This window comes from Podarcis gaigeae (genome assembly GCF_964106915.1).
Source record: "Podarcis gaigeae genome assembly, chromosome: 14".
Lineage (NCBI taxonomy): Eukaryota > Metazoa > Chordata > Lepidosauria > Squamata > Lacertidae > Podarcis > Podarcis gaigeae.
Genome location: NC_139690.1, coordinates 16,427,468 through 16,452,907, shown reverse-complemented (window position 1 = coordinate 16,452,907; position 25,440 = coordinate 16,427,468). Strand labels below are relative to the sequence as shown.

The following is a 25,440-nucleotide window of genomic DNA, read 5'->3' as shown; positions in this document are numbered from 1 at the left end:
TGCAGCATGAGGACGGTCCTTTTTCAGTGGTGGCTCCCTGCTTGTACCTCGGGTTACAGATGCTTCAGGTTGTGCGTTTTTGGGTTGTGCACCACGACGAACCCGGAAGTACTGGAACGGGTTACTTCCGGGTTCTAGCACATGTGCAGAAGCGCTAAATCATGCTTTGCGCATGCGCAGAAGCGCCGAATCGCAACCCGCGTGTGCGCAGATGCGGCGCTGCATGTTGCGAACGTGCCTGCCGCACGGATCACTTTCGCAACCCGAGCGTCCACTGTAGAGTGCTCTCCCTAGAAAAGCTTGCTTGGTGCAATCATTGCTAATCTTTAGGCACCAGGCTAAAACATTTCTCTTTTGTCAGGCCTTTGGCTATTGATTATCAATGTTGGGTTGGACATTTTAATCCAGCTTTTAAAAAACAGAATTGTCTTTTAGATTCTTTAGGTTTTTAAATGCTGGTTAAAGTATACTGACACCCTATGCCCTTTTAAAATGTGTTGTGGAAGGGGTTGTCTTTTCTGTTTTTTATATTGAGATTTTATGCTGTGAACTGCTCTGAGATCCAGGGGTATAGAGCAGTATACAAATTTATATAATACTAATACTAATGTGTTTGTTTCTTTGTTTGTTTATATACTGTAAGATGCCTTTAATTACCAACATCATTTTATGCTTCTTATAAACCTCTTCTGGTGTTTTTCTTTTACAATCAAGCAGTGTATAGGAAATAAACAATAACACATTATTACTATTATTATTATTATTATTATTATTATTATTATTATTATTAAAAATCAGGCTTCAAAATTCATAGAGGTTGGGGAAAATACCTGCGTTAATTGCTATCTTCTAGCCTAATAGGGCTGATGTGAAGATTGTACACAGCTGCAGGTTTCTTGAAGGACTCTTGAGATGTAATGGCATTTAAGGTATCTGCCTCCCTTCCTCCTGAATTTCACCATGCTTTGAGTCTGGCTTTGAGTGTTGGACTAGGGCCTGGGAGGCCATGGTTTGAATCCCCACTCAGCCATGAAGCTCACTGGGTGTCCTTGAGCCACTCACCGTCTCTTAGCCTAACCTACCTCACAGGGTTGTTGTGAGGTGAAATGGTGAACCATGTAATAAATAAAATAAAATATCCCCAAACACTTTTTCACCTTAGCAAATGCCTGGGTTCTAAGCTGTTGCCTAAACACAGAATTGTATCATTGCAGGTCTTTTCCCTGTGATGACTCCTTATCTCCCTGTCCCCCTTTCTCCAATCCTTGATCCTTTTTTTTTATTTTTCTGCTGAAACACACTGGGATTGTGCCTGTTGGTGTATTATATTATTATTTTTCGGTCCATCCTGTTTAATTTCCTTTAAAGAAATCCTCAAAAAACAAAAACAAAACACAACTGCTAAAATACAATAAAATGAGTGCGTATGAAGCATTTCTGCTGGGCTGTATTCAGTTATATATTGTGTAGGAAACCTTACTGGAGGCTGTGTGGTGGGTGTAATAAGAATAAGAATAAATTTATAAATAATAATACATAATAAATTTTATTTATATATGTAGATATAGACAGTAATCCAAGTTTATGCACCAACTACTTGTGCTGAAGAAACTGAAATTGACCAATTCTATGAAGACTTATAAGACCTTATAGAAGTGACACCAAAGAAGGATATTCTTCTCATTATAGGGGATTGGAATGCTAAAGTAGGGAGTCAAGAGATAAAAGGAACAACTGGCAAGTTTGGCCTTGGAGATCAAAACGAAGCAGGGCAAAGGCTAATAGAGTTCTGTCAAGAGAACAAGCTGGTCATCACAAACACGCTTTTCCAGCAACACAAGAGACGACTCTACACATGGACATCACCAGATGGGCAGCATCGAAATCAGATTGATTATATTCTCTGCAGCCAAAGATGGAGAAGCTCTATACAGTCAGCAAAAACAAGACCTGGAGCTGACTGTGGCTCAGATCATCAGCTTCTTATAGCAAAATTCAAGCTTAAACTCAAGAAAGTAGGAAAAACCACTGGGCCGGTAAGATACAATCTAAGTCAAATCCCTTATGAATACACAGTGGAAGTGAGGAACAGGTTTAAGGATTTAGATTTGGTGGACAGAATGCCTGAAGAACTATGGATGGAGGCTCGTAACATTATACAGGAGGCAGCAACGAAAACCATCCCAATGAAAAGGAAATGCAAGAAAGCAAAGTGGCTGTCTAATGAGGCCTTACAAATAGCGGGGGAGAGAAGGCAAGCAAAATGCGAGGGAGATGGTGAAAGATACAGGAAATTGAATGCAGATTTCCAAAGAATAGCAAGGAGAGACAAGAAGACCTTCTTAAACGAGCAATGCAAACAAATAGAGGAAAGCAATAGAATGGGAAGAACCAGAGATCTGTTCAAGAAAATTGGAGATATGAAAGGAACATTTCGTACAAAGATTTCCATAATAAAGGACAAAAGTGGAAAGGACCTAACAGAAGCAGAAGACATCAAGAAGAGGTGGCAAGAATACACAGAGGAATTATACCAGAAAGAAATGGATGTCTCGTATACCCCAGGTAGTGTGGTTGCTGACCTTGAGCCAGACATCCTGGAAAGTGAAGTCAAATGGGCCTTAGAAAGCACTGCAAATAACAAGGCCAGTGGAAGTGATGGTATTCCAGCTGAACTATTTAAAATTTTAAAAGATGATGCTGTTAAGGTGCTACACTCAATATGCCAGCAAGTTTGGAAAACTCAGCAGTGGCCAGAAGATTGGAGAAGATCAGTCTACATCCCAATCCCAAAGAAGGGCAGTGCCAAAGAATGCTCCAACTACCGCACAATTGCACTCATTTCACACGCTAGCAAGGTTATGCTTAAAATTCTACAAGGAAGGCTCAAGCAGTATGTGGACCGAGAACTCCCAGAAGTGCAAGCTGGATTTAGAAGAGGCAGAGGAACCAGAGACCAAATTGCAAACATGCGCTGGATTATGGAGAAAGCTAGAGAGTTCCAGAAAGACATCTACTTCTGCTTCATTGACTATGCAAAAGCCTTTGACTGTGTCGACCACGTCAAACTATGGCAAGTTCTTAAAGAAATGGGAGTGCCAGATCACCTCATCTGTCTCCTGAGAAATCTCTATGTGGGACAAGAAGCTACAGTTAGAACTGGATATGGAACAACTGATTGGTTCAAAATTGGGAAAGGAGTACGACAAGGCTGTATTTTGTCTCCCTGCTTATTTAACTTATATGCAGAATTCATCATGCGAAAGGCTGGGCTGGATGAATCCCTAGCCGGAATTAAGATTGCCGGAAGAAATATCAACAACCTCAGATATGCAGATGACACAACCTTGATGGCAGAAAGTGAGGAGGAATTAAAGAACCTTTTAATGAGGGTGAAAGAGGAGAGAGCAAAATATGGTCTGAAGCTCAACATCAAAAAAACGAAGATCATGGCCACTGGTCCCATCACCTCCTGGCAAATAGAAGGGGAAGAAATGGAGGTAGTGAGAGATTTTACTTTCTTGGGCTCAATGATCACTGCAGATGGTGACAGCAGCCACGAAATTAAAAGACGCCTGCTTCTTGGGAGAAGGGCAATGACAGGCCTAGACAGCATCTTGAGAAGTAGAGACATCACCTTGCCAACAAAGGTTCGTATAGTTAAAGCTATGGTTTTCCCAGTAGTGATGTATGGAAGTGAGAGCTGGACCATAAAGAAGGCTGATCGCCGAAGAATTGATGCTTTTGAATTGTGGTGCTGGAGGAGACTCTTGAGAGTCCCATGGACTGCAAGAAGATCAAACCTCTCCATACTGAAGGAAATCAACCCTGAGTGCTCACTGGAAGGACAGATTGTGAAGCTGAGGCTCCAGTACTTTGGCCACCTCATGAGAAGAGAAGACTCCCTGGAGAAGACCCTGATGTTGGGAAAGATGGAGGGCACAAGGAGAAGGGGACGGCAGAGGACGAGATGGTTGGATTGTGTTTTCGAGGTTACCAGCATGAGTTTGACCAAACTGCGGGAGGCAGTGGAGGACAGAGGTGCCTGGCGTTCTTTGGTCCATGGGGTCACGAAGAGTCGGACACGACTGAACGACTAAACAACAACAGATATAGATGTAGACCAAAGTACATCTATTAATGAGTCAATCAACAGGTAATTAATTACCTGGCCCCATGGATGAATTAGCCATTCCGTACACGAATGTCCCACACAAGGTTTCCTTTCCAAAGGATGCTCTTTGTGTGTGCAAGCAGACAGAGGCAACGTTACAGCAGTACCATTGGCTCTGACTTGCTTGCAGATTCTCTGCCGGTGGCGGAACCCGTTGCCACATGAAGCCGAGCACTCGGACCAGGCACTCGTTGTCCACCTGCAGAGAGAAAATGTTAAAGCAGAGACAAAAATGCAGAAGTAACAACAGTCACATCATAACAGAGAGCGAGAGCGAGAGAGCACTATGGGCTATCTGTTGCGACTTCAGATGTTAGGATGGCTAATGTCCATGGCAGCTATATGGTAAATCCATGATAGGTAAAGGTAAAGGGACCCCTGACCATTAGGTCCAGTCGTAGCCGACTCTGGGGTTGCAGCGCTCATCTCACTTTATTGGCCGAGGGAGCTGGCGTACAGCTTCCGGGTCATGTGGCCAGCATGACTAAGCCGCTTCTGGCGAACCAGAGCAGTGCACAGAAACGCCGTTTACCTTCCCGCTGGAGCGGTACCTATTTATCTACTTGCACTTTGTGCTTTCGAACTGCTAGGTTGGCAGGAGCAGGGACTGAGGAACAGGAGCTCACCCCGTCGCGGGGATTCGAACTGCCTACCTACTAATCGGCAAGCCCTAGGCTCTGTGGTTTAACCCACAGCGCCACCCGCGTCCCAAATCCATGATACCTATTGGCTATATGGAAGCTCAGATTCACAGGCCACATCAACAGTACATATTTAAAGCACTATCCTACCATTTTAACCAGTCTTGGAGCTGTCATTTGTCAATGGTGATGAGTGTTGCTAGAAAGCACCTCTCCCCCCCACAGAGCTATAATTCCCAGGCAAATTTTACAATCAATTCTTCTTAACAGGGAGCTCTGGGAACTGTAGCTGTGAGAGGAATGGGTGTCTCCTAACAACTCCCAACTCCTAACAACTACAGTTCCCAGGATTCTTTTGGGGGGTGGGGAAGCCATTTAAAGTGGCACCACAGTGCTTTAAATGTATGCCAAGAGTGTGGCCTACGACTCTGAATACCAGTTGCTGGGGAGAGGACTACAGTGGTACCTCGGGTTACAGACACTTCAGGTTATGCTTCAGGTTACAGATTCCGCTAATCCAGAAATAGGACCTCGGGTTAAGAACTTTGCTTCAGGATGAGAACAGAAATCGTGCTCCAGCAGTGCAGCGGCAGCAGGAGGCCCCATTAGCTAAAGTGGTACTTCAGGTTAAGAACAGTTTCAGGTTAAGAATGGACCTCCAGAACGAATTAGCTTCTTAACCTGAGGTACCACTGTACTGCACTCCCTTTCCCCGCCTATGGGCTTCTCAGAGGCATCTGGCTGGAAGTGATGCAAACCAGATGCTGTACTCGATTGGGTTTCCATCTGATCCAGCGGAGCTCTTCTGCCAGATCATTAGCACACCAAGGACCTGTGGCCCAATTGTATGCCACAGTGCCAGAAATCTGGTTTAAATGGCTGCACATGCAATGCTGTACAAGTAAGGCTTTGTGTGTGTTTATGTCTATCTGTTGAATGACCAGCACATTCAAACAGCACCGGTGTGTTGCAGGCAGAGGCAGTGGCTGCAGTTTTCTGAAGGCAGCTGCACTGCATTCACTGGGGTGGAGCGGGGAGGCCAAGCGATGAGATTGTGGCAGCATCTGGCAGGTTTGCACACACCTACAGCGCCACCGCGACCAACCCAGATTTCCCTGGACCTCGCTGTGTTGCCATGCCCAGTCCCGTCCCAGCAATCAGCAGTGCTGCTACCAGGATGCTGCCACCACCAGCATCACTCTGATTGCCCCAATGCACCATTGCTGCATTTAAACCTGGTTGAATTTGCTCCTGGTTTCTCACTGCAGTGCATTCTGCTCTCTCAACAGCTATTAGCCACAGTGGTTAAGAAAATGGCATATCCATGCTCATAAATATTGCCGCTATTAGATGGACTCTTGATTGGATATTATTATCATTATCACCATCATCATTATCATAAATTCATTGCCTTCCCTACACATCTCAAGTTAATGTACAAAGTGCAATAAAAACAGCTAAATACAGTTAAAAGCAACACAGAAAATAACAGCAGGTAAATTTAACACAATACCAAGTAAGGACGCCAGTGGCAGAGACTTTTTCATCCAGCTGGGAATGATTGCCAATGTAGCAAACAGGGGTGGGGATATCTGTCAATTTTCATTTCTCATTTTACCAATGTTACATTCTGCTTCTCATGAAAAATTGCCAGCATTTCATTGTGCATTTCTTCCAACACACGTTTCTGTATGCAATTTTGCGAAATAAATACTTTCCCCCATTATGATTTTTTTTGCATATTAGTTTCATTTGAATATTCATTTTCATGCATGCTTTACCCTAACATATCCATTTTTTGTACGCATTTGTTTTTGTTGTTGTTGAACTGCTTTGCAAAATGCAGAGAACACAAATTTTGAAAGGTGGCTGTGTGCTGGGGTTCACATACTGTTTTGGGAATTGTTTAAATGAGTACATTTTGCATGAAAATGTGAACCAAGCCTAATTTCTCCTGCATCCCTCCTAGCTAGGTACCAAGGGCAAACGTTCTCTTGCCAGAGCTAATATTAGCTGTAGGTAAGGGGGGTGTTACTGAGACCACAGCAGGGGAGGAAAGGGTAAAACGTCTCTTCTCTGTGTGCCGCAGTACGGCCTGCTGTGATTGTTTTGTATAAAACCCTGATGTGGTTGCAACAGACATGCTTAATATCACATGTAGCTTGGCCCTCCCTTTGTGTAGTGAGAAAACACCCAGAACTGATCTGAACGGAGCCTGGTTTACAGTTTCTCACAGCTTTGAGACACAAAATATGATTGGCATATTAAAATTCACCTTGGCTGAGGCTCTGCTGGAAACATTCAGCAGGGGGAGGGGCGACCCGACAGGGATTTGTCCCACTTCACCTGCGGCGTTAGTCCAATTTCCTCCTGGCTGCACAATTTGCATGACATATGTATATATCTGCAGACTGAATGCTGGGTCCTGCTGTCAGTCTTCCCCTTTCCTCCCATGCTTCAGTTTATCTGGCTACCCTTTCCTTCTAAAATTGTTTTAAGCAGCACATTTGTTTATCCATTCGTCCTCTACTCTATTTAAAAACAGCACTACAGATGTTTTTAAACCGCCTGAAAAATTGCTTTGGGCATTGGCAGGCAGGGGTGGGTTTCCGACTACACTGGCACTAGCCAGTGCATACTTTCCAAAAGCAGATCTTCTCCATTAATGGTCCACCGTAATTAAAACCAGCTTTTAAAGAGCCCAAATTGGACCTTGTCAACAATGCAGTGAAGTTCCCTTTCCTACTCGTAACGCAGTACACATGCACCCCATATTCGCCTGGTGGCATCTCTAATATTTTGCCACCCCCATCTCAAAAAAAAACACCAAAAAACACACCATTTGGAATTAATATTAAGGTTCACCCATCATTTTTTCTGAAGGTTGCAACTCCCTGTTGATCTTCAGGTGCTTGACAAAGACCACTCTATTCCAGCAGACATTTTAAGGAAATGTTGATTAAGAAGTATCTATCTATCTATCTATCTATCTATCTATCTATCTATCTATCTAATAAATGACATTTAGACACTAACATTGTAATATGATAGTAAACAAAAAAAAAGTTGAAACACAAATAAATGACCTTTTAAAACAAAAATAGATAAAATACTAATGATTTGTTGGGTCTCTGGACCTTAATAAAGATTGATTGATTGATAGATAGATAGATAAAATACTGGAAGAAACAAGAAACGGGAAGTGCATACCCTTTTGTGTTAAAAGGAAAATGAATTAATCTGAGACATTTGGCTTGGAAGATTGGGAAAATATTGCCTAACAGAAAGCAGATCAATTGGATGTCATTCTAGAATGAATATTTCGAATAAATTCCTTTAGACAGACAGAAAATCGGAAGTCCTTTTTATTTTTCCTCTTTTTAATTTTTCCTGTTCTGTTCTTTTTTGGGTTTTCCTTCAGTGTTTTCTCTTTCTCTCCCTGTTTTTGTTTTTATTTAGATTAATTTCTGTCATTCATTGTCTTATGAAAAAGCTTTAATAAAATCATTTTAAAAAGAATAAAAGGACGTGTATACCTGGCAGGACAATCATGGGTGTTGCAGGACTGGTAATTCACAGTCGGCTTCTGACTCTCGTCACACAATGTCAGGTTCACTTCTTGCTCCTTCGCACCCACACACAGCAGCTTTCGGAACTGGGTTCCTGAGTTCCCACAAGTAGCAGAGCAAGTATTCCAGTCACCAAGCTGCCATCTATACTCTATTAAAAGCAGGAGAGAAAGCAACAGGTAAACAAGAGTATAAGTTACAGGTTGCACCTCAAATATAATGTCAGCTTTGTTGGGTATGAGCAACCTTGCATGCCTCCAGTCAGCAGAGGACAGGGTTGAATTTAATAGATAGGGAAAATACACTTTGTGGTTTCCTGCCCAACTCTTTCTCGCTCGGTCGAACGCAAGTCCGACAATGTGGAGCCCCTTGATCGTTCCACACAGCCAAAACGTGGGTCTAGATGAGCAACATTTGTGGCAATAGGACCCTGTAGCATGTTGGGGGGGGATGCATGGGGTGTTGCTCTGCCACCATTTTGCTGTTCTGGACAGCTAAGGATGTAAACAGCTGTTCTTTTCCATTCTGTATCCATCGCCTGCTGCAGTTTGCCTTCTGCCGAAAGCTACGTGATTTGCAGTGCATTTTTTCCCTGGGGGTACCCTTTTGTGAATCTAAGTTTGGCCTCATTGAGGGGCAGTAATTCAATATGAGTAGGAAAATGAGAGTACCCCTAAACATTTTTTTAAGGGGAGAAAAGCACTCGTTATTTGTCTCTCTGTCTGCTGTGGCAAGATTTCTTAAACTTATGCAATTTACATAATTAATTGCCACTGCCATTATGTTATTGTATTTCATTCATTTCAGTGCAAAGGAAACACAAAGCAAATGGAGGGAGCACAATCAATTATATATCATTTGCAGGCTGGCAGCCATGAAGAAAAGTGATTCCCATTCCAGAAGGGGGGGGGGGCAAAAAAGCAAACATGGGCAATTTCTGCTCCCATTTCTTATTTCGTCGAAATTCTCTGACACCCCTATGTACCACATACATCTCTTCTACTGGAGCACATTGTCATATCACCATAACCAGCTAGCATCATTACATTACTTTAAAAAAAAAGAAGAAAAAGAATCTGGATTAGTTTAATAACTGTCTACTAAAACAAAAACATTGCTCCCCTATTAATTCTGTGCATTAGGGAGTGACAGTCTGCAGCAAAAAGCCCCTTTAAAAAAACTGGGTTACATTTCAAAATGATCCCACCCTGCCCCCTTTCAGACATAATTTAGAAGATGAAGTACGATGCAGTGTTGACAGATTTCTATGCAAGCACAGAAGTCGCAAGGTTGCCTTTTCTTTTTCCTTTTTTGGTGAGGGGGGTGGGGAGCTGGTCCCATAACATCCAAGAATAATTGATCGCTCCCAGCTGTGTCCACAGTCTCATTCCCGCAGCACATAATGAATTCTTTAACTTATTTGGTTTTCAGTGATTCCTTATTATTTCTGGCTTTCTTAAAATAATACAAAAGAACCCTTTTCAAAGCAGAAATGGTTAAAATTTACTGAGTGCAAGTGTGACTGAAATATTGTATTATATTTATTTTGCCATGAAGATACAGCATAGGGGTTCTCTCCAAACACCCACCGTGCTGCAAAAACCACCCCGTAGCAATATTTCAGACATGTAAGGTGCTCAAATAATGAATCTCCATGACACAATGCATGCTCTCAAGACAGCCAATGCCCAAGATTGGGAAAGAATGGGCTTTTCAGATAGTATCAGCCGCAGTCGCCTCATAAAAGAATTCAAGGACTGTACTACACTATTGTTTATGCAGACATTTTGGACTACAAATCCCATCAGTCTTAGACAGAATGGCCACCGGTCAGGCATGATTGGAGTTGTAGTCCAGGAACATCTGGAGAGCACAAAGTTGAAGAAGGCTGGTTTGCCTTTATATACAATCCAGTTTAATGACGGGGAAGGAGACACTCCTAGCCTAATAAGATCATGCCATAGAGGCTGGTCATAATGAAGCAATTAGGAGAGAATGAGACAGAGCGAAGCCAGTCTCGATGTCAGCCCCGTCTTCTGTTTTGCCCTAACCAGGGACAGCCATTGTGGTGCCCTCCAGATGTTGCTGGACCACAGTTCCCATCATTCCTGACCATTGGTCATGGCGGCTGGGGCTAGAGGGATTTGGAGTCCAACATCTGGAGTGCATCAAGTTAGCTACCTCTAGCCTAAGCTATAAAACATGGGAAGTCTCAAAATGATTACAGCAGATTCTTATGTTGCCTTATGTTGTACAGTGGTACCTTGGGTTACAGACGCTTCAGGTTACAGATTCCGCTAACCCAGAAATAGGACCTCGGATTAAGAACTTTGCTTCAGGATGAGAACAGAAATCGTACTCCAGCGGTGCAGCGGGAGGCCCCATTAGCCAAAGTGGTACCTCAGGACAAGACCAGTTTCAGGTTAAGAACAGAACTCCAGAACGAATTAAGTTCTTAACCTGAGGTACCACTGTAATTTGGTACAAACAATCAACAATGCTTAAAGAAGGAAATATAATGAAACTTAATAATTGGGCCATGGAATCTTCAACAAACCTTCCTTCTTGACATTTACCCAGACAGACAATGGCTTGGAACTCGATGATGTCCAACATCTGTATTGTCCACCAAGCTGCTCAGAGATAACGTTCACCTCCAGGATACGTCCCCCAACCAGCCTCCTATGATCAAAGCCTTTCATTTCTTCAATTGGCTGATTTTTGAAGAACCAGCGAATTGTGTTCTTCCTACTGGGATGCACAGGACAACCTAGAAAGCAAGGGCATTGTTAGCCTATTTTCCTATGAGATTTGGATTTCTTTAAAAAACAGTCTGTGAAGTTACATTCCCCAGTTATTCTCACGTGCACCATTTTGGGAGGCTAAGTTTCCCACTCAACCAAGCACTTTGTTTTAGACCACATGCTCATATTCTTCCTCATCATCCAACCCTCTGCTCCAAAGCATCGACTCATGACAAGTTGGCCCTGTTGCCCCAAATTGACACCCGGCTTCCAACACCGACAAATATATTTGGGAGTCATACCTATCCGTAACAGCTCCCCAGGTACCACGCTAATGTTGGTACCAATCCCAGATGCCATGAGGACACGCTTTCTCCTACTGTTGCCGTATGATCCATTGCTAGGCTTCTGAGATCTTCGTTCTGAGAGGAAAGAGGGGTGGGGAGAAAGTATTACTTCCTAGTGAATCTCAGGAATAAGTGTTGCGGATGGTTTGGTAAAGCACACTAAGTGTTTTCTTAGGAATGGTGCAGTGAACTGGATCTGCCTGTTGTGATTTCAGGGTAGAGTGCGTAAGAACATAAGAGGCACTCCGCTGGATCAGGCCCATAGCTGTCAACTTACAGATTTGAAAATAAGGGACCAGCAGCCTCGAAAATAAGTGATCAGCAGCCAAAATAAGGGATTTTCCAGGCACAGGTATGTTCAACTTCTGAGCCCCTCCGTGCCAAAGGTAGAAAGCCCAGCCAGCAGCCAAACGAAGCCTCAAGCGGTGGCCCCTACAGCGCAGTAACCCGGCAAAAGGGATGCAGCAATGAAAACCACCGTCACCTCTCCGCTGGGAAGCGCTGAGCAAAGGCGAGTCCCCAGGCAACGCAGCAGGGAGGGAGGGAGAGGAGCTGCTTCCTTTGAAACCCGGGAAATTTAAGGGACATCATCAATAAGGGACAGCAGCGGGACACGGTGCTGGGATAATGGAGTTTCCTGCCAAATAAGGGACGGTTGACAGCTATGATCAGGCCAATGGCTCATCTAGCCCAGCCCAGCCCTGTCTTCTTCATTTTCCTCAGTAAAAAAAAGGTAATGCGGATTTCTTTTTCTCTCCGGGTTTCATCTGCATTATTTGACTTTGCTAACACGGGCAGCACAAGCACAGAGGAGAAAGCAGAAGTGTGGTTCAGGGAGAGAGTTACTGGCAGCTGATGGCATTTCTTGGTACCACTGGGCCTGATTTTGTACTTACCAGCCAATCGAAGAACAGTTGTGGCCATGGCGTATCCAAGAGCATTGGAGGCTGTGCAAGTGTACATTCCAGCATCTTCATGTGAAACATTCCTAAGGATTAAGGACCCATTTGCAACAGAGAACACTTGAGTTCTTGGGAAGCTTTCGTTCTTAAACCAAGTAACCTCAGGTTGGGGAAGACCTGGGGGGGGGGGGGGAAATAATAGCATACCAAAACTTATTAACCTTTTATTGCTCTAGTTTTGTTTAAAAGTGCAAAAAATACTATGAAATTGGGGAAAACATAGTCAGCCCTTAACAATTAAAGACTGTGAACCCTGATGAATAATTTTTGATTATTTATTTACTATGCGGTTTCACTAGTAATTGCAATTTGACTACTACCAAAGCCTTTCTAAATTTAAGGAATGAAGTGGGACATAGATTATAATTTCAAACACAAGCTGGCACTCACTGGTCCGGTTCGCATTTAACAGTAAGCCATACACCATGGCTGTATACGCACCACATATTTAAAGCATGTGACTTCGCCCCAAAGAATCCTGGGAGCTCTGGTTTACCCCTCACATGATCTGTTGGGAGGAAATCATGAGCGCTGGTTCTTCCTTAATGTTAAGCTAGCACGCTGGTCTCTTGCCCCCCAATATGACACAGGAAGGGGACCAGGTAAGGCCATGGCTTTCCGTTACAGTGGTACCTCAGGTTACAAGATGCTTCAGGTTACAGACGCCGCTAACCCAGAAATAGTACCTCGGATTAAGAACTTGGCTTCAGGATGAGAACAGAAATCACGTGGCGGCAGCGCGGCAGGCTCCATTAGCTAAAGTGGTACCTCAGGTTAAGAACAGACCTCCAGAACGAATTAAGTTCTTAACCTGAGGTACCACTGTACATGTGAAGTTGTCCTGCTGTTATGAGGAAAGAGCATTTTTAACACACACACACACACACACACACAAAATTACCTTTCCATTACAGATCAGAACCAAACTGTTCTAAACAATTCTGTTAAGTGTCTTCCACAAAGAGGCCCAGGGATTCAGATCTGCCCCTATGCCCATTTTGCAAGTGGCATGCAAGGACATTGTATGCAGCATACGCACTCACAAATAAATGTTTTACAACTTCCCATAACCCCCAAGTGACAGGAAGCTCGGCACAGCTTTTTGCAGCTCAATTTGTTTGTGAGAAAGAACATGTAACATTTTAATATTGATTGTTCTTACATAAACTGCTTGAGCACAGGGGAGCAGGCAAACCCCGCCACAGACAGCACTTTCCCCTTTATAGCGGCATCAGCTTCCCCTCAGCAGCATGTTTGCAGGGCCAGCCATAAAACAGAGAATTGTGATTTCTTCACTGGTTGTATTCAAGATGTTGGTTTCTTTCCTGCCATTTGGGAGAGTGATGCAGCTGCCTCAGGCCCGTGGAGTTTGTAGGGGGCAACAATAGCACATTTCTGGCCATTCTTCCTGAGCCCCTAGGTAGCCCCCACTGTTGGGAGGACAGAGGTATGGGTGCCCTGTCCAGAACCCCCAAAACTGCCCTTGGGTGTGGTGGTGAAGGATGCTTTGACAGCCAGATTCAACCACCAGCCCAGTTGGTTTCCATACATGGAACCAAGAGGTGTCCTCTCCTCCTTTGCCTTGGGCTGCAAAATGTCTTGGACTAGTCCTGATATCCAGTAAGATCAAAGCCTGGTCACCACTAGCAGATAATGCTCCTTCAAGCACCATCTAACCACCTGCGCCTTTAAAGAAACGTCTATTAGTAGACGCCTAGAATTGTTTCATCAGAACTGAGAGAAGATGGCGGCTGCCAGCAGTGAAAAGACTTTTGAATTGGCAGAAATACCAGCGTGTGAGGAGATGCTGCACGGACAGAGGGGTATCATAAACATAAAATCCACACAGAAACACATCATTTTAGTTCAACTCACTTGTGGAAACAACTCAGAGGCAGTGAAAGAAGGAAAACAACAGGAAGATTTAAAGGAACTATTAGAAATGGCCATCAAAAGCAGTAGAGATATGAGATGATCAGAGCCCCCCCGAACTTGAAGCATGGGAAGTACCAACAAACAAAATATAACTCAGCAGAATATTTGGATTATTTAATATGTATATGTATAATTTGGAATATTTAATGTGATTTGATTGGATTGTTAAAATGGAAAACTTAATAAAAATGATTTAAAAAAAGAAAAGAAACGTCTATTAGATAGTTATCTAAACGAAAACCTAGCAATGTCATCATCAGACAACATAGAACCGCAGCATTCTGATTCTATTGTCCAGCATACCATGTATCCAGCGGCAGTTGGAGGGGTTGCATAGGTGGGGAGCCAGTATGGTGTAGTGGTTAAGAGCGGTAGTCTCGTAATCTGGGGAACCGGGTTCGCGTCTCCGCTCCTCCACATGCAGCTGCTGGGTGACCTTGGGCTAGTCACACTTCTTTGAAGTCTCTCAGCCCCACTCACCTCACAGAGTGTTTGTTGTGGGGGAGGAAGGGAAAGGAGAATGTGAGCCGCTTTGAGACTCCTGAAGGGGAGTGAAAGGCGGGATATCAAATCCAAACTCTTCTTCTTCTTGCTCTCCTGCTTCTCCAGTGCTGCTTAGCAAGAGGGGAAGACATGTGGCAACTTGGAGCAGGGACCAATCTGATGCTCCCACCGCTGTGTCTATACTGCCCCTTTCCTTCTTGGTAAGCGACAGCATCTTGTGGCATTCAGAAGATGGGAGAGCAAAACCAGCCACCCCTGCATATATCCACTGGCTAAGGAACAGGGATATTTTGTAGAGGTACATAGGAAACTGCCTGAGGCTGAGTCAGTAGACTTGATCATCTAGATCAGCTGCTCTGAGCTACAGAAGCTCTTAGGCCGAGGACTTTTGCATTCCCTGCTGCCATGGTCCCTTTTAACTGTGGCTGACCCTGGGACCCCCTAGCTGCAAACATGCGCTCTAGCAACCCTGAGCTCTGTTCCCGCTCCATGAAAACCTAATTATTAAGCCAGGCTTGAACACTTTTTTTTTTAACAGGTCATTTTGCAAAATTGCTTTTGGGGCAATTTCTCCATGATCCTTGAGAGAGGAAGTTTAGCATCTAAGTCAGAAGCTTAGCACTTTTCTGTCCACACCTTAGGTTTGCTTCTCAATGTAATGTAAACCAGACTTCTTCTTCTTTTGGAGCTTGCTATTTTTATGGAAAATAAAAGTGTCTATCAAAAAAAGCCATCAGAGAAGCGATCAACTCTAACAGGGTTGCCAAACAAGTTAACTTAAGCAATTACTGTCTTCAGCTCTAAAATCTGTTTTCTATGTTTCTGTGGGTTTTTTTTTCTTTTAAAGAAAAAGAAGTCAAGGAATTATTTAAAAGGACAAGTGATTTAAATGGCAGGTAGTATAAATGTTGCCGAGAAAGAAGCTTAGCCCTATTTGGAGAAGACCTCTTGAAATTAAGAAGAGATTTTGTTTCAGGCCTGAACCCCTTCTGCGGTTGCAGCCCAAATACTTTTGGCCAATGTTCTGGCACCCTCTCATAACTTTCTCAGTCGAGAGTTAAAATTCCTTATACATGCTGCATTTTCCAAAGTTGCTCAGGAAGTGCTGCTCACACTACACAAAGGCTGAGGAAGCAACACACATAAAGCCACAGCTAAGTGCCTAAAGTAAAAATAAGACAAGAATCAACAGCACAATAAATGCTGCAAACTGTTACAGATTTTATACCTTTATGTCCAGTGACTTTGGGTACGTACACACCACACATTTAAAGCACGTGACCTCCCTCAAAGAAACCTGTAGTTTAAGGGTGATGGGAATTACAGTTCTGTGAAGGGTAAACTACAGCTCCCAAGATCCTTTGGGGGGGGGGGAGCAGTATGTACTCAGCAGCTGGTCAGCATAACAGTCTTGGACCCCAATCCTGAAAATACATTTACTTGAGCCCTTCCCAGGTGCAGTTCAAAGGACTGGCATTGACCTTTAAGGCTCTTCAACTTTCTCTGTATAAGCCTACTAGTGCCATAAGAACATCTTCAGAGGGCCTCCTTTGGGTTTGGGGTGAGGAGAAGGGATGCTTGAAGGATCTGAAATTTGGGGGTTCTAGCAACAGCTGACCTGCTGTGCACTTCCTGGACTAGAAGTTAGTTATCCACCAGCTTTCACACTTCCCAAATGTTTTGACACAATTCTTAGCTGGCTAGTCCAAGTCCAGTTACCACAAGGAAGATGGGAGCAGCAACAAGAGCCTTGAAGTCGCCAGTCCACAGAAGGCACCTAGAAAGCAGAGTGGACACAGATTGCCTGCACGCTGCTTTTTGCACTTTGTTGTTGCTTAGTCGTTTAGTCGTGTCCGACTCTTCATGACCCCATGGGCCAGAGCATGCCAGGCACTCCTGTCTTCCACTGCCTCCCGCAGTTTGGTCAGACTCATGCTGGTAGCTTCGAGAACACTGTCCAGCCATCTCGTCCTCTGTCGTCCCCTTCTCCTTGTGCCCTCCATCTTTCCCAACATCAGGGTCTTTTCCAGGGAGTCTTCTCTTCTCATGAGGTGGCCAAAGTATTGGAGCCTCAGCTTCAGGATCTGTCCTTCCAGTGAGCACTCAGGGCAGATTTCCTTCAGAATGGATAGGTTTGATCTTCTTGCAGTCCATGGGACTCTCAAGAGTCTCCTCCAGCACCATAATTCAAAGCTTTTTGCACTGAGGTGAGATTATTGTATTTCTGTTTAAAGTACAGTAATTATTTCTAAATCTGCATTTATACATATAAATCAACATGCAATTTTAATGCAAATTTGTGTCCTTTTTTTGGTCCTCTTGCTTGATCCTCCTTTTTGGGGGGGGGTGACAAGTTGCTGCTACCCTCTTTGTTAACATTATTTGATAATTAGGGTGCACATTTTCAAGCGCGTACAACTCTTAGGGCTGTACCCAATATTCTTTGTGCCCTGGAGCGAAGGCTCTTATGCTAGCAGATAGGTGAATTTTATTGCTGTGCAGCAGAGGAATGAAGCAGCGGCACTAGTCTGAATGTGTTGCACAACAGATTGCACAGTCTATCATGCAATGAAGTTGCCTGCAACCTACTTATGCATTCTCACGCACAACAACGATCCACTGGCACATTTTGCCAGTGGAAGTGTACCATTAAGAAACTTAACACTACATTGGATAAAACCACCATGGTATATCTGAACAGTCCTGCTTCCTCTCTGATGTCTGTTTCTACCTTGATTCTAGGATCACCCCTGAAAAACTTGAAATTAAATTTCGAATCAAAATTTCCCATTGTAAATGCAGCCAGTATTCAGCCATCTTTTCTTCCATACTGCCCCAGATCAAATTTGCTAGACATGTCTCTACCTTAACCCCTCCACTCTCCCATCTGATGATTTGCTTTTCAGAGTGCCTGTTCCACAGAAGTGCAATTTAGCTTTGAAACCACAAGGCCCGTTTACTGCTAACTATGTGAGATATTGTTTGCATTTACTGCTGCCTACTGAACTAGACCATCAGCCGACTGGGTTTTGTTCATTTCTCCTGTGAGGTTTCCTACAGTAATGATGAAAGCAAATGAATCTGCCACACAGCAGAGAGTCACCAAGTGGGGGAGAAACCAAGAAAGGCTCTTTTTTCCATGAAATAATAACTGGGGTGAGAGCAGACCAGAAGTGTGCAAGATGCTGGAAGTACAAGTAGGGGTGGGAAAACCTGTGAGTTTTGGTTTCTCTTTGATCTTAATCTTTCCAGTCTTATTGTCAGTTCTCTAAATTTTCACACCAGTCTGCAATGACGACAACGACGATGATGATAATGATAAAAATTGACCAGAATTAAAAAAATTAGAAATCACTTGAAAGTACCAAATAGGCCTAGGATTAAATTAGGATTTAATTATATAAATGGGATTTAGAACAGTAAGAAAAGTCAATAAAGTAGATAATAGTTGGAAATATTTTTGTTTAAGAATGATATTCGAAAGCTGTTACATGCAGATACAAGGAAATTCAGAAGGGAGGGATTTGAGGAAGTCAATAACAATGTAAATAAAATTTGTTTTCAAGGGATAAGGGATTAGGATTATGTCTTTTACTATAGTGGTCTTGGTCTTGTTTTTTTCTTTTTTAGTATTGTATTGCATTGTTTTTTCTTTGGTATGCTTTTCTGTTTTTGTTTTTCTCTTTTGTTATGTTGTGTATTTGTTATAATTGTGAAAATTTAATTAAAAATTTTTTTGGGAAAAAAAATAATTCACCAGAATTTTAGACCAAATTTCTCTTTACATGTTTGTATACCAATTTGTTTAATAGATACATCTTTTTGCAAAACAACCCCCCCCCATCTAATGCATTTTTGTATGTTACATTACACCATCATATGCATTTCTATGCATGCTTTACCCCAGTATATGCATTTTTAGATACATTACTAGGCTTGCATTGCAAAATTCAGTGAAGTGGAAATCTCCCCCCACCCCCCAAAAAAATCACCCCAATGTGGAAATCTGGAGAGCCAAACTTAAGACTGTATAAACTAAGAAATCGGGAGAATAAAAAACTGGCAGATTCACTCACTCCTAGTCATGGAGCTCAAATCTGGTGAATCTTGAGCCAGTCACTGTCTCTTATTCTAACTTACCTCACATAGCTGTGAGGATCAAATTAGAAGGGGAGGGGGGAGAACTCTGCACGTCCCCTTGAACTCATTTGAGGAAAACTGGGATAGAAATAGCTGTGCAGAGCTGAATAAGATGCCCTCAGAGGCCCTTGCCCTTCCATTGTTGTGGCTGCTTGTTCTCTTTCCTTTTGGACCAGTCTACATGCCAGAGAGACTTTTGAACAAGACAGTGGCGTTCGTATGGAGCCCCCAGTCATCTCACGGACTATTGACCTGTACACCACTCATCTGCTGCCACCAACCAGGTCCTCCCCGGTAAAATCACTTCAGCCTCACTCAGGTTCTCAATTAGTAAAGAAGAGTGTATTTTATTTCAGACACAAACTTTTACGGCATTCCAAACATTGTTGCTCTTTACTTTCTTAGTCTTATTTTCCTCTCTCTATCTCATCTACCTCCCCTCACTCAAGAACCCACTGCCCTGTCTCTCTATTACCAACTGCCTACTAACTGCTTCTCCAACTTTCCCAACCAGCCAACCCACTAAAACCAACCAACTACCCACCAACAACTCCCAACAACTACTAACTCAAACCTCGGGCTAAGCCCTTTTATACACAGGTAGGCTCCGCCTCCAGCTTTCCTATTGGTCTATATTTTTAACCCTATCTTTCCCCCCTGTTCAAACGTTTTCTAAATGAACGGGCAAACGCCACAAAGACATTCTGACAACTAGCCCAGAGTAAAACAAAAAAGCCAGCCAGGATAGTTTTTTCTTGTGTGGTTGGCAACTGCACACTCAGTACTGAGATTTAATGGTTTTCCTTACCCCCACAATCTTGACAGCAGGGTTCATAATAGATAAAACCCTGACCCTGGACAGAGAAGAGTGGGGGCAACCAGCCAAGTGCCCTACTTTGAAGAAATTTAATTTGTATTTTTAATGCAGATATTATTTGCTAATAAATATCAAAGTGTGTAACGACATTTCTTGGTTCTATACATTCCTACTTGAAGTTTTCCTTTGTTTTCATTACATGTCGACTGATAGACTGCAGTACTGCACAGGTCTACTCAGACGTAAGTCCCATTGATTTCATCAGGACTTGCTAACTCGTAAGTGTGTGCAGAACTGGAGTCTCACAGCTCTACCTAGAAAAAATATTTTCTACCTTAAAAATCCAAAAAGAAAAAGCACAGAGGCTGCATGTAGACAGAAACCTGCCTTTATTTCTTCCAGAAATGTGCATTGCAGGGAGCCTATAAAAGGAATGGTGTTTGAAAACAAATTTCCTCCAAGCATAAAAGCACAGTAAAATATTACACAGTGAACATTTTTAGGCTTACTAATTATTCTTAAAGCTTTGACTTTACTACCCCCTGGAAAAAAAACAACTGTAGATGTTTGTAGGGTTTTATATAATGTTTTATACTTTCCCTATCCAGGAGCAACTTCAAGCCAAGTCAGAACCAGTGGTATCAACAGAGAGAATATTATTTTGTAAAAGCCTATATTTGGTCTTTAATTGCACTTATTTTTTGGAAGCCTGACCTGATATTCTTCTCATGGAAATATATTGCTCATACTAAATAGAAGAAGGCAGTATATACAGAAGGTCCTGAAAGTAAACAAGTTGGTTTCTGTGGGAAGGAATCTTTGTGGATTATGGTCTAAAATCAGGAGAAGCAGAAGTGAAATCTGGGAAACCTTAATGAAATGTCAGTGTCTGAGAACTCTAAAGATGTTTAGAGGAGTTATGTGCACAATTGAATATTAATGTATTTCCCCCTTTTTTGACCAGTAGGTGGCATGCCATACATTATAATATAATATATTATAATGCATTATAATATAATTCCAATTTTCCACGTTAAGAACGTATGAAATGGCTGTTGGATCAGGCCAATGTAGGGTTGCCATATGTCCGGAATTAAAAAAAAAGCTCAAAAATAATTTTTTTTGCATTGATATTTCAAAAAGAAAGAAAGAAAGAAAGAAAGAAAGAAAGAAAGAAAGAAAGAAAGAAAGAAAGCTCAACAGGGTAAAACTAATAAAAGCACAACCAATAACCAACAACAACTATCTATCATTTTACCTCCTACTTGCATTTTCTCTAAACTAAAAAGTTCCAAATGCTGTAACCTTTCTTCATAGTGGAGTCACTCCTCCCCCTTTTCCGAACCTTTTCCAATTCCTTTTTGAGGTGAAGAAACCAAAACAATTATTTCAGTTTAAAGCTTCTCACTCTAGCTTTCTAGTTTCACTCTCTACTTCAGAGTTTAGATTTTTCCCACACCTCCAATTCTAACAGCAATTGTAAAAAAAGAAAAGAACACTCATGGATTTTTTTAAATCATACACACACACAGTGCGAGAGACTACAAAGCATTTGGATTCAGTGATAGAACGAGAGATCTCTTAAGATTTATTTTGAGTATCATTGAAGCATGTTTACTGGTTATTTTATCTGTTATGGCCACAGGTCACTTAAAGAGTGCTTACTATAATTAGTAGCAAGCCTTTATTGTAAACTATAAGGGAATTTTTTCATTTCAATGCATTAATAATAATTTTAAAAAAAAAATCTTGAGGAAAAGCCCCACATTAGGTGGAACATTTTGGGGCATGAATGGCTTTGTAAGAAATTATTTAGTTGATCATGGGTGAGTTTATGAGAAAGAAGGTTGCAGCTGTTTCCCAGACAGTAAGGGTACACCTATTTCTTCAAAACAAAGCATTCATTTGAAATCAGTAATCTTAGCAAACGAACAGCAGGGGGTGCTGTTGTGAAAGTCCGCCGTTCCTCCCATGTCCAGTTCAATAAATGATGTGGGGGAGAGATAATTAAACCAAACATCTGTAGCTGATGTGTGGCAAGTTCTCCTCATCACCACTTGGCAGAATGATAGGAGCTGTGATCAAAGGTCCACCTGACTATATGGATGCTCAGAGAGTGGAGTGGGGGCAAAGGAAGAAGAGGAGCTTGGATTTGATATCCCGCTTTATCACTACCCTAAGGAGTATCAAAGCGGCTAACAATCTCCTTTCCCTTCCTCCCCCACAACAAACACTCTGTGAGGTGAGTGTTTCAGAGAAGTGTGGCTGGCCCAAGGTCACCCAGCAGCTGCATGTGGAGAAGCAGGGAATCGAACCCAGTTCACCAGATTACGAGTCCACTGCTCTTAACCAGTGCTGCCCCCCTCGACAGGAACTGAAGGAGGCATGGTAGGCACCAGGGGGACACGGGGGGGGGGGCAGGCTCACATTAAATGTGAGCATCTGAACATGCCTACAGAGCACCAAGATGAGAAAACTCACTTGGGGCAGTGTCATAGCTGTCAACTTTCAGATTTGAAAATAAGGGATCAGCAGCCTCACCTGTCCCAGGACAGTCTACGGGATATCTAACAATCCGGGATAGCAGCGGGAAAAGGTGCTGGAACAAGGGAATTTCCTGCAAAAAAAGGGAAGGTTGACAGCTACGGGCAGTGTAGCTGTCCACCTCGGTGCTGTGCTACTAGCCCTTTCCTGTCAATAGCATAGTAACGCCAGTCGTCACAAATTAAAAATAGGGTTATTGGAAAGGGTGGAAGATGGTGGAAGGAGACGGGAAGCGGGGCTGCATCGTGCAAACGACGAGGAGCCGGCTTCTTCCTAATCAAGCCTCCTAATTAACCGGGGCCACTCCCTGCCTCCCACGCGGGGGCTCCCGTTCCGGCCCCCACTGTCCAGGATTTTGGGAGTCCTCATAAGGGTCCTGGAGGAATAACTGTGAGGGGAGAGACTCTGTCAGGCAAGGCCTCCTTCCACCTGCCCTGCTCCACCCTCTAGTCTCTGCTTCTCAATTTGTATTGTATTATTTTATGCACTGTGGCTTACCGTTGTGTTACTGATTATAGTTTAGAAATTATTTATTGGAACCGTTGAGTGGATTTCTGTTTAAGTTTTATATGTTATTATTATGTAATACTATTCTAATGATTGTTGAATGTTACTTTTTTGACATAGTTTGCCTATTTTAAAGTTTTATTATCACATTTTTGTACTGCATTAGATTGTTATAAGATGTACATTTTTTGTTTCTTCAGCTTGTAAACTGCCTTGAGGATTGTAAGATAGAGAGATTGTATACGAATTAAAAAATGGAAAAAAGAGAAATGAATCAGGTACTGCTGTGCTTGACAACGGGCAAAAAGATTGGTTGCTGAAAATAAGGTGTTTCCACAGTACAGTGGTACCTCAGGTTACATACACTTCAGGTTACATACGCTTCAGGTTACAGACGCCACTAACCCAGAAATATTACCTCGGGTTAAGTACTTTGCTTGAGGATGAGAACAGAAATCGTGCTCCGGCAGCGCGGCAGCAGCAGGAGGCCCCATTAGCTAAAGTGGTGTTTCAGGTTAAGAACCGACCTCCAGAACGAATTAAGTACTTAACCCGAGGTACCACTGTATTGGTGAACACAGTCCCATATAGACGTTACTGTGTTTTGGTGGAATCCAGGGTTTGCCTACACTTTAGACTCCTTTGGCCTGGTGAGTGTGAGAATGTTTTGGTTTTGTATGCATGTCTTTTGCCAACACTCCTCACTGCCCCCTTTCTCCCCCATTCTTGGCCTGCTGCAAGTTGCCAGGAAGTCTTCAGTTAACCATAGCTCCCCATTACTGGAAGCTATGGTTACCAGGTTTGGAACAAACCAGGATCTTAAAACCATGGTTTGAAGTTAGACCAACTTCTGGCTTGTTCCAAACCTAGTAACTGGAGTTGGGACTTAATGGTAATTGTGGTTAACTGAAGATTTCTGGAATTAGTCGCCGAATGCTGGGAAGGCAAGTTGTTGAATGGGCTGGCGTAAGGTTTGATTCTACCTTGCTCATTAATTAATTTTTATCTTGTTCATTGATCATAACACACTCTGTGTTGTCCACAACTCTTGGAAGTTACCAGTATAAGCAAGCCTTAACAACTAGGTTGTTGTAATGATAATCCAATGTAAACCACTCTGAACTCCTTGGAGAAAGGGCAGAGCACAATTGTAATAAATAAATGACACAAGTGGTCTCTACAGTAAACACTGTGCACATGCCAAGCAAATGCTTAATTGCTGATGGGAGTGGGGAACTTCTGCCAGTGCAAGAATCACAGCTTGTGTGTTAAAAATGAACAGCGCCCAAATCTGTTGGGGAAACAGTCTTTCCAGCCATTCCCCCGCCCCTTGTTTGCTTTCAGCAGTAATTCTTCAGTTGTCACAATTTATTTCATACACTGAGGAATCTCCCTTCAAAGTGGCCCAAAGAGGCGTGATTAGAGCTGACTTAACAATTATTTTAAAGGCACAAAACATTTAGGAAGCTTGTGAACTGGGAGCGTTGTTAAATTTGGGTGTGCAAGCTGTGCTGCTGGACCACAACTCCCAACAACCCTTTAGCAACATGGCCCACGATAACAGGACAGAAGCCATTTCCTGCTACCATTTCCCCCTGCCCCAGTGTTTCCAAAAATATCCCACATTGGAATAATCTGGGTCTATGGGAATAATCTGGGCGATGCATGAAATTACAGTCATTTCTGGTCAAAAGAGAAAGCTGCTTTTCTCTTAATAGATTAATTTGGATCACAGCTGTCAAGCGTCCCTTATTTGGAGGGACAGTCCCTTATCCCAGCGCCGTGTCCCACTGCTGTCCCTTATTGATGGATGTCCCTTAAATTTTCCGGGTTTCAAAGGAAGCAGCTCCTCTCCCTCCCTCCCTGCCGGCCAGAGAGGAGGGAGGCTCCAACTGTGTTGCTTGGCTGCCCGGCCCGCCCCCCTCCGGCCTCCTCTCACCAGCCTCGGCCCCCGGGAGCCCCTCCCCGCTGGGACCGGCGGGAGCCTCGGGCCCTTCCGCCACCATCCTCCTTGCGGCTGCCAAACTGAGCGTCTGCCTGGGGCCTCCCCTCTGCCCGTCACCGCCGCTCCCGCTAGGCCGTACTGCAGCTGTGCCGCCAAAGGACCCGAATGAGATGGGCAGCCTGGCATGGTCTATGAATTGATGAGGAGCCTTGAGAGGAGAGCGAGGGCAACCATAGAGAAAGCAGTTCAGAGAGAGGAGGAAGAGGAGGAGGAGGAAGAGAAGGAGGCGGAGGCGCGGGCAGATGTTCCAAGGGCTACAAGGGAAGGACCGCAAGCTCTTCTCCCATAGATTTGTAGTGGTAGACTAGCATAGATGGTCTGATCTGTGGGTTTACTTCGGGCGCTATTCCCCCCCCCCCCACTTCCTCCTGCCCCGCCTGATGGAATTGAGAGCTGCAGATGGAGCACGAGAGAAAAGATACAGAACTGCAGCAGCATTTTCGTAGCTTGGACTTCGTTTTGCGCGAAAAGTGGTTGCTGCTTGTAGTTATTTAATTGCTGTGTTTCATCGGCTGGTGTCTTGAGCAGCAACCTCTGGAAACGAAGGGCTA

The 25,440-nt window shown here is 43.3% G+C and overlaps 1 protein-coding gene across 2 annotated transcripts in view; it reads right to left on the bottom strand.

Moving 5' to 3' along the window:
* Positions 1–25,440, bottom strand: part of ADAMTSL3 (ADAMTS like 3) — a 283,528-nt gene that overhangs the window by 7,709 nt on the left and 250,379 nt on the right. For both annotated transcript variants that reach the window (XM_083712399.1, XM_083712400.1), the window contains 5 exons: positions 12,372–12,554; positions 11,431–11,550; positions 10,942–11,154; positions 8,352–8,535; positions 4,169–4,373 (listed from right to left, as the gene is read on the bottom strand). In XM_083712399.1, coding sequence (XP_083568525.1) covers positions 4,169–4,373; positions 8,352–8,535; positions 10,942–11,154; positions 11,431–11,550; positions 12,372–12,554 — 905 coding nt within the window. The remainder of the gene's footprint in view (positions 1–4,168; positions 4,374–8,351; positions 8,536–10,941; positions 11,155–11,430; positions 11,551–12,371; positions 12,555–25,440) is intronic.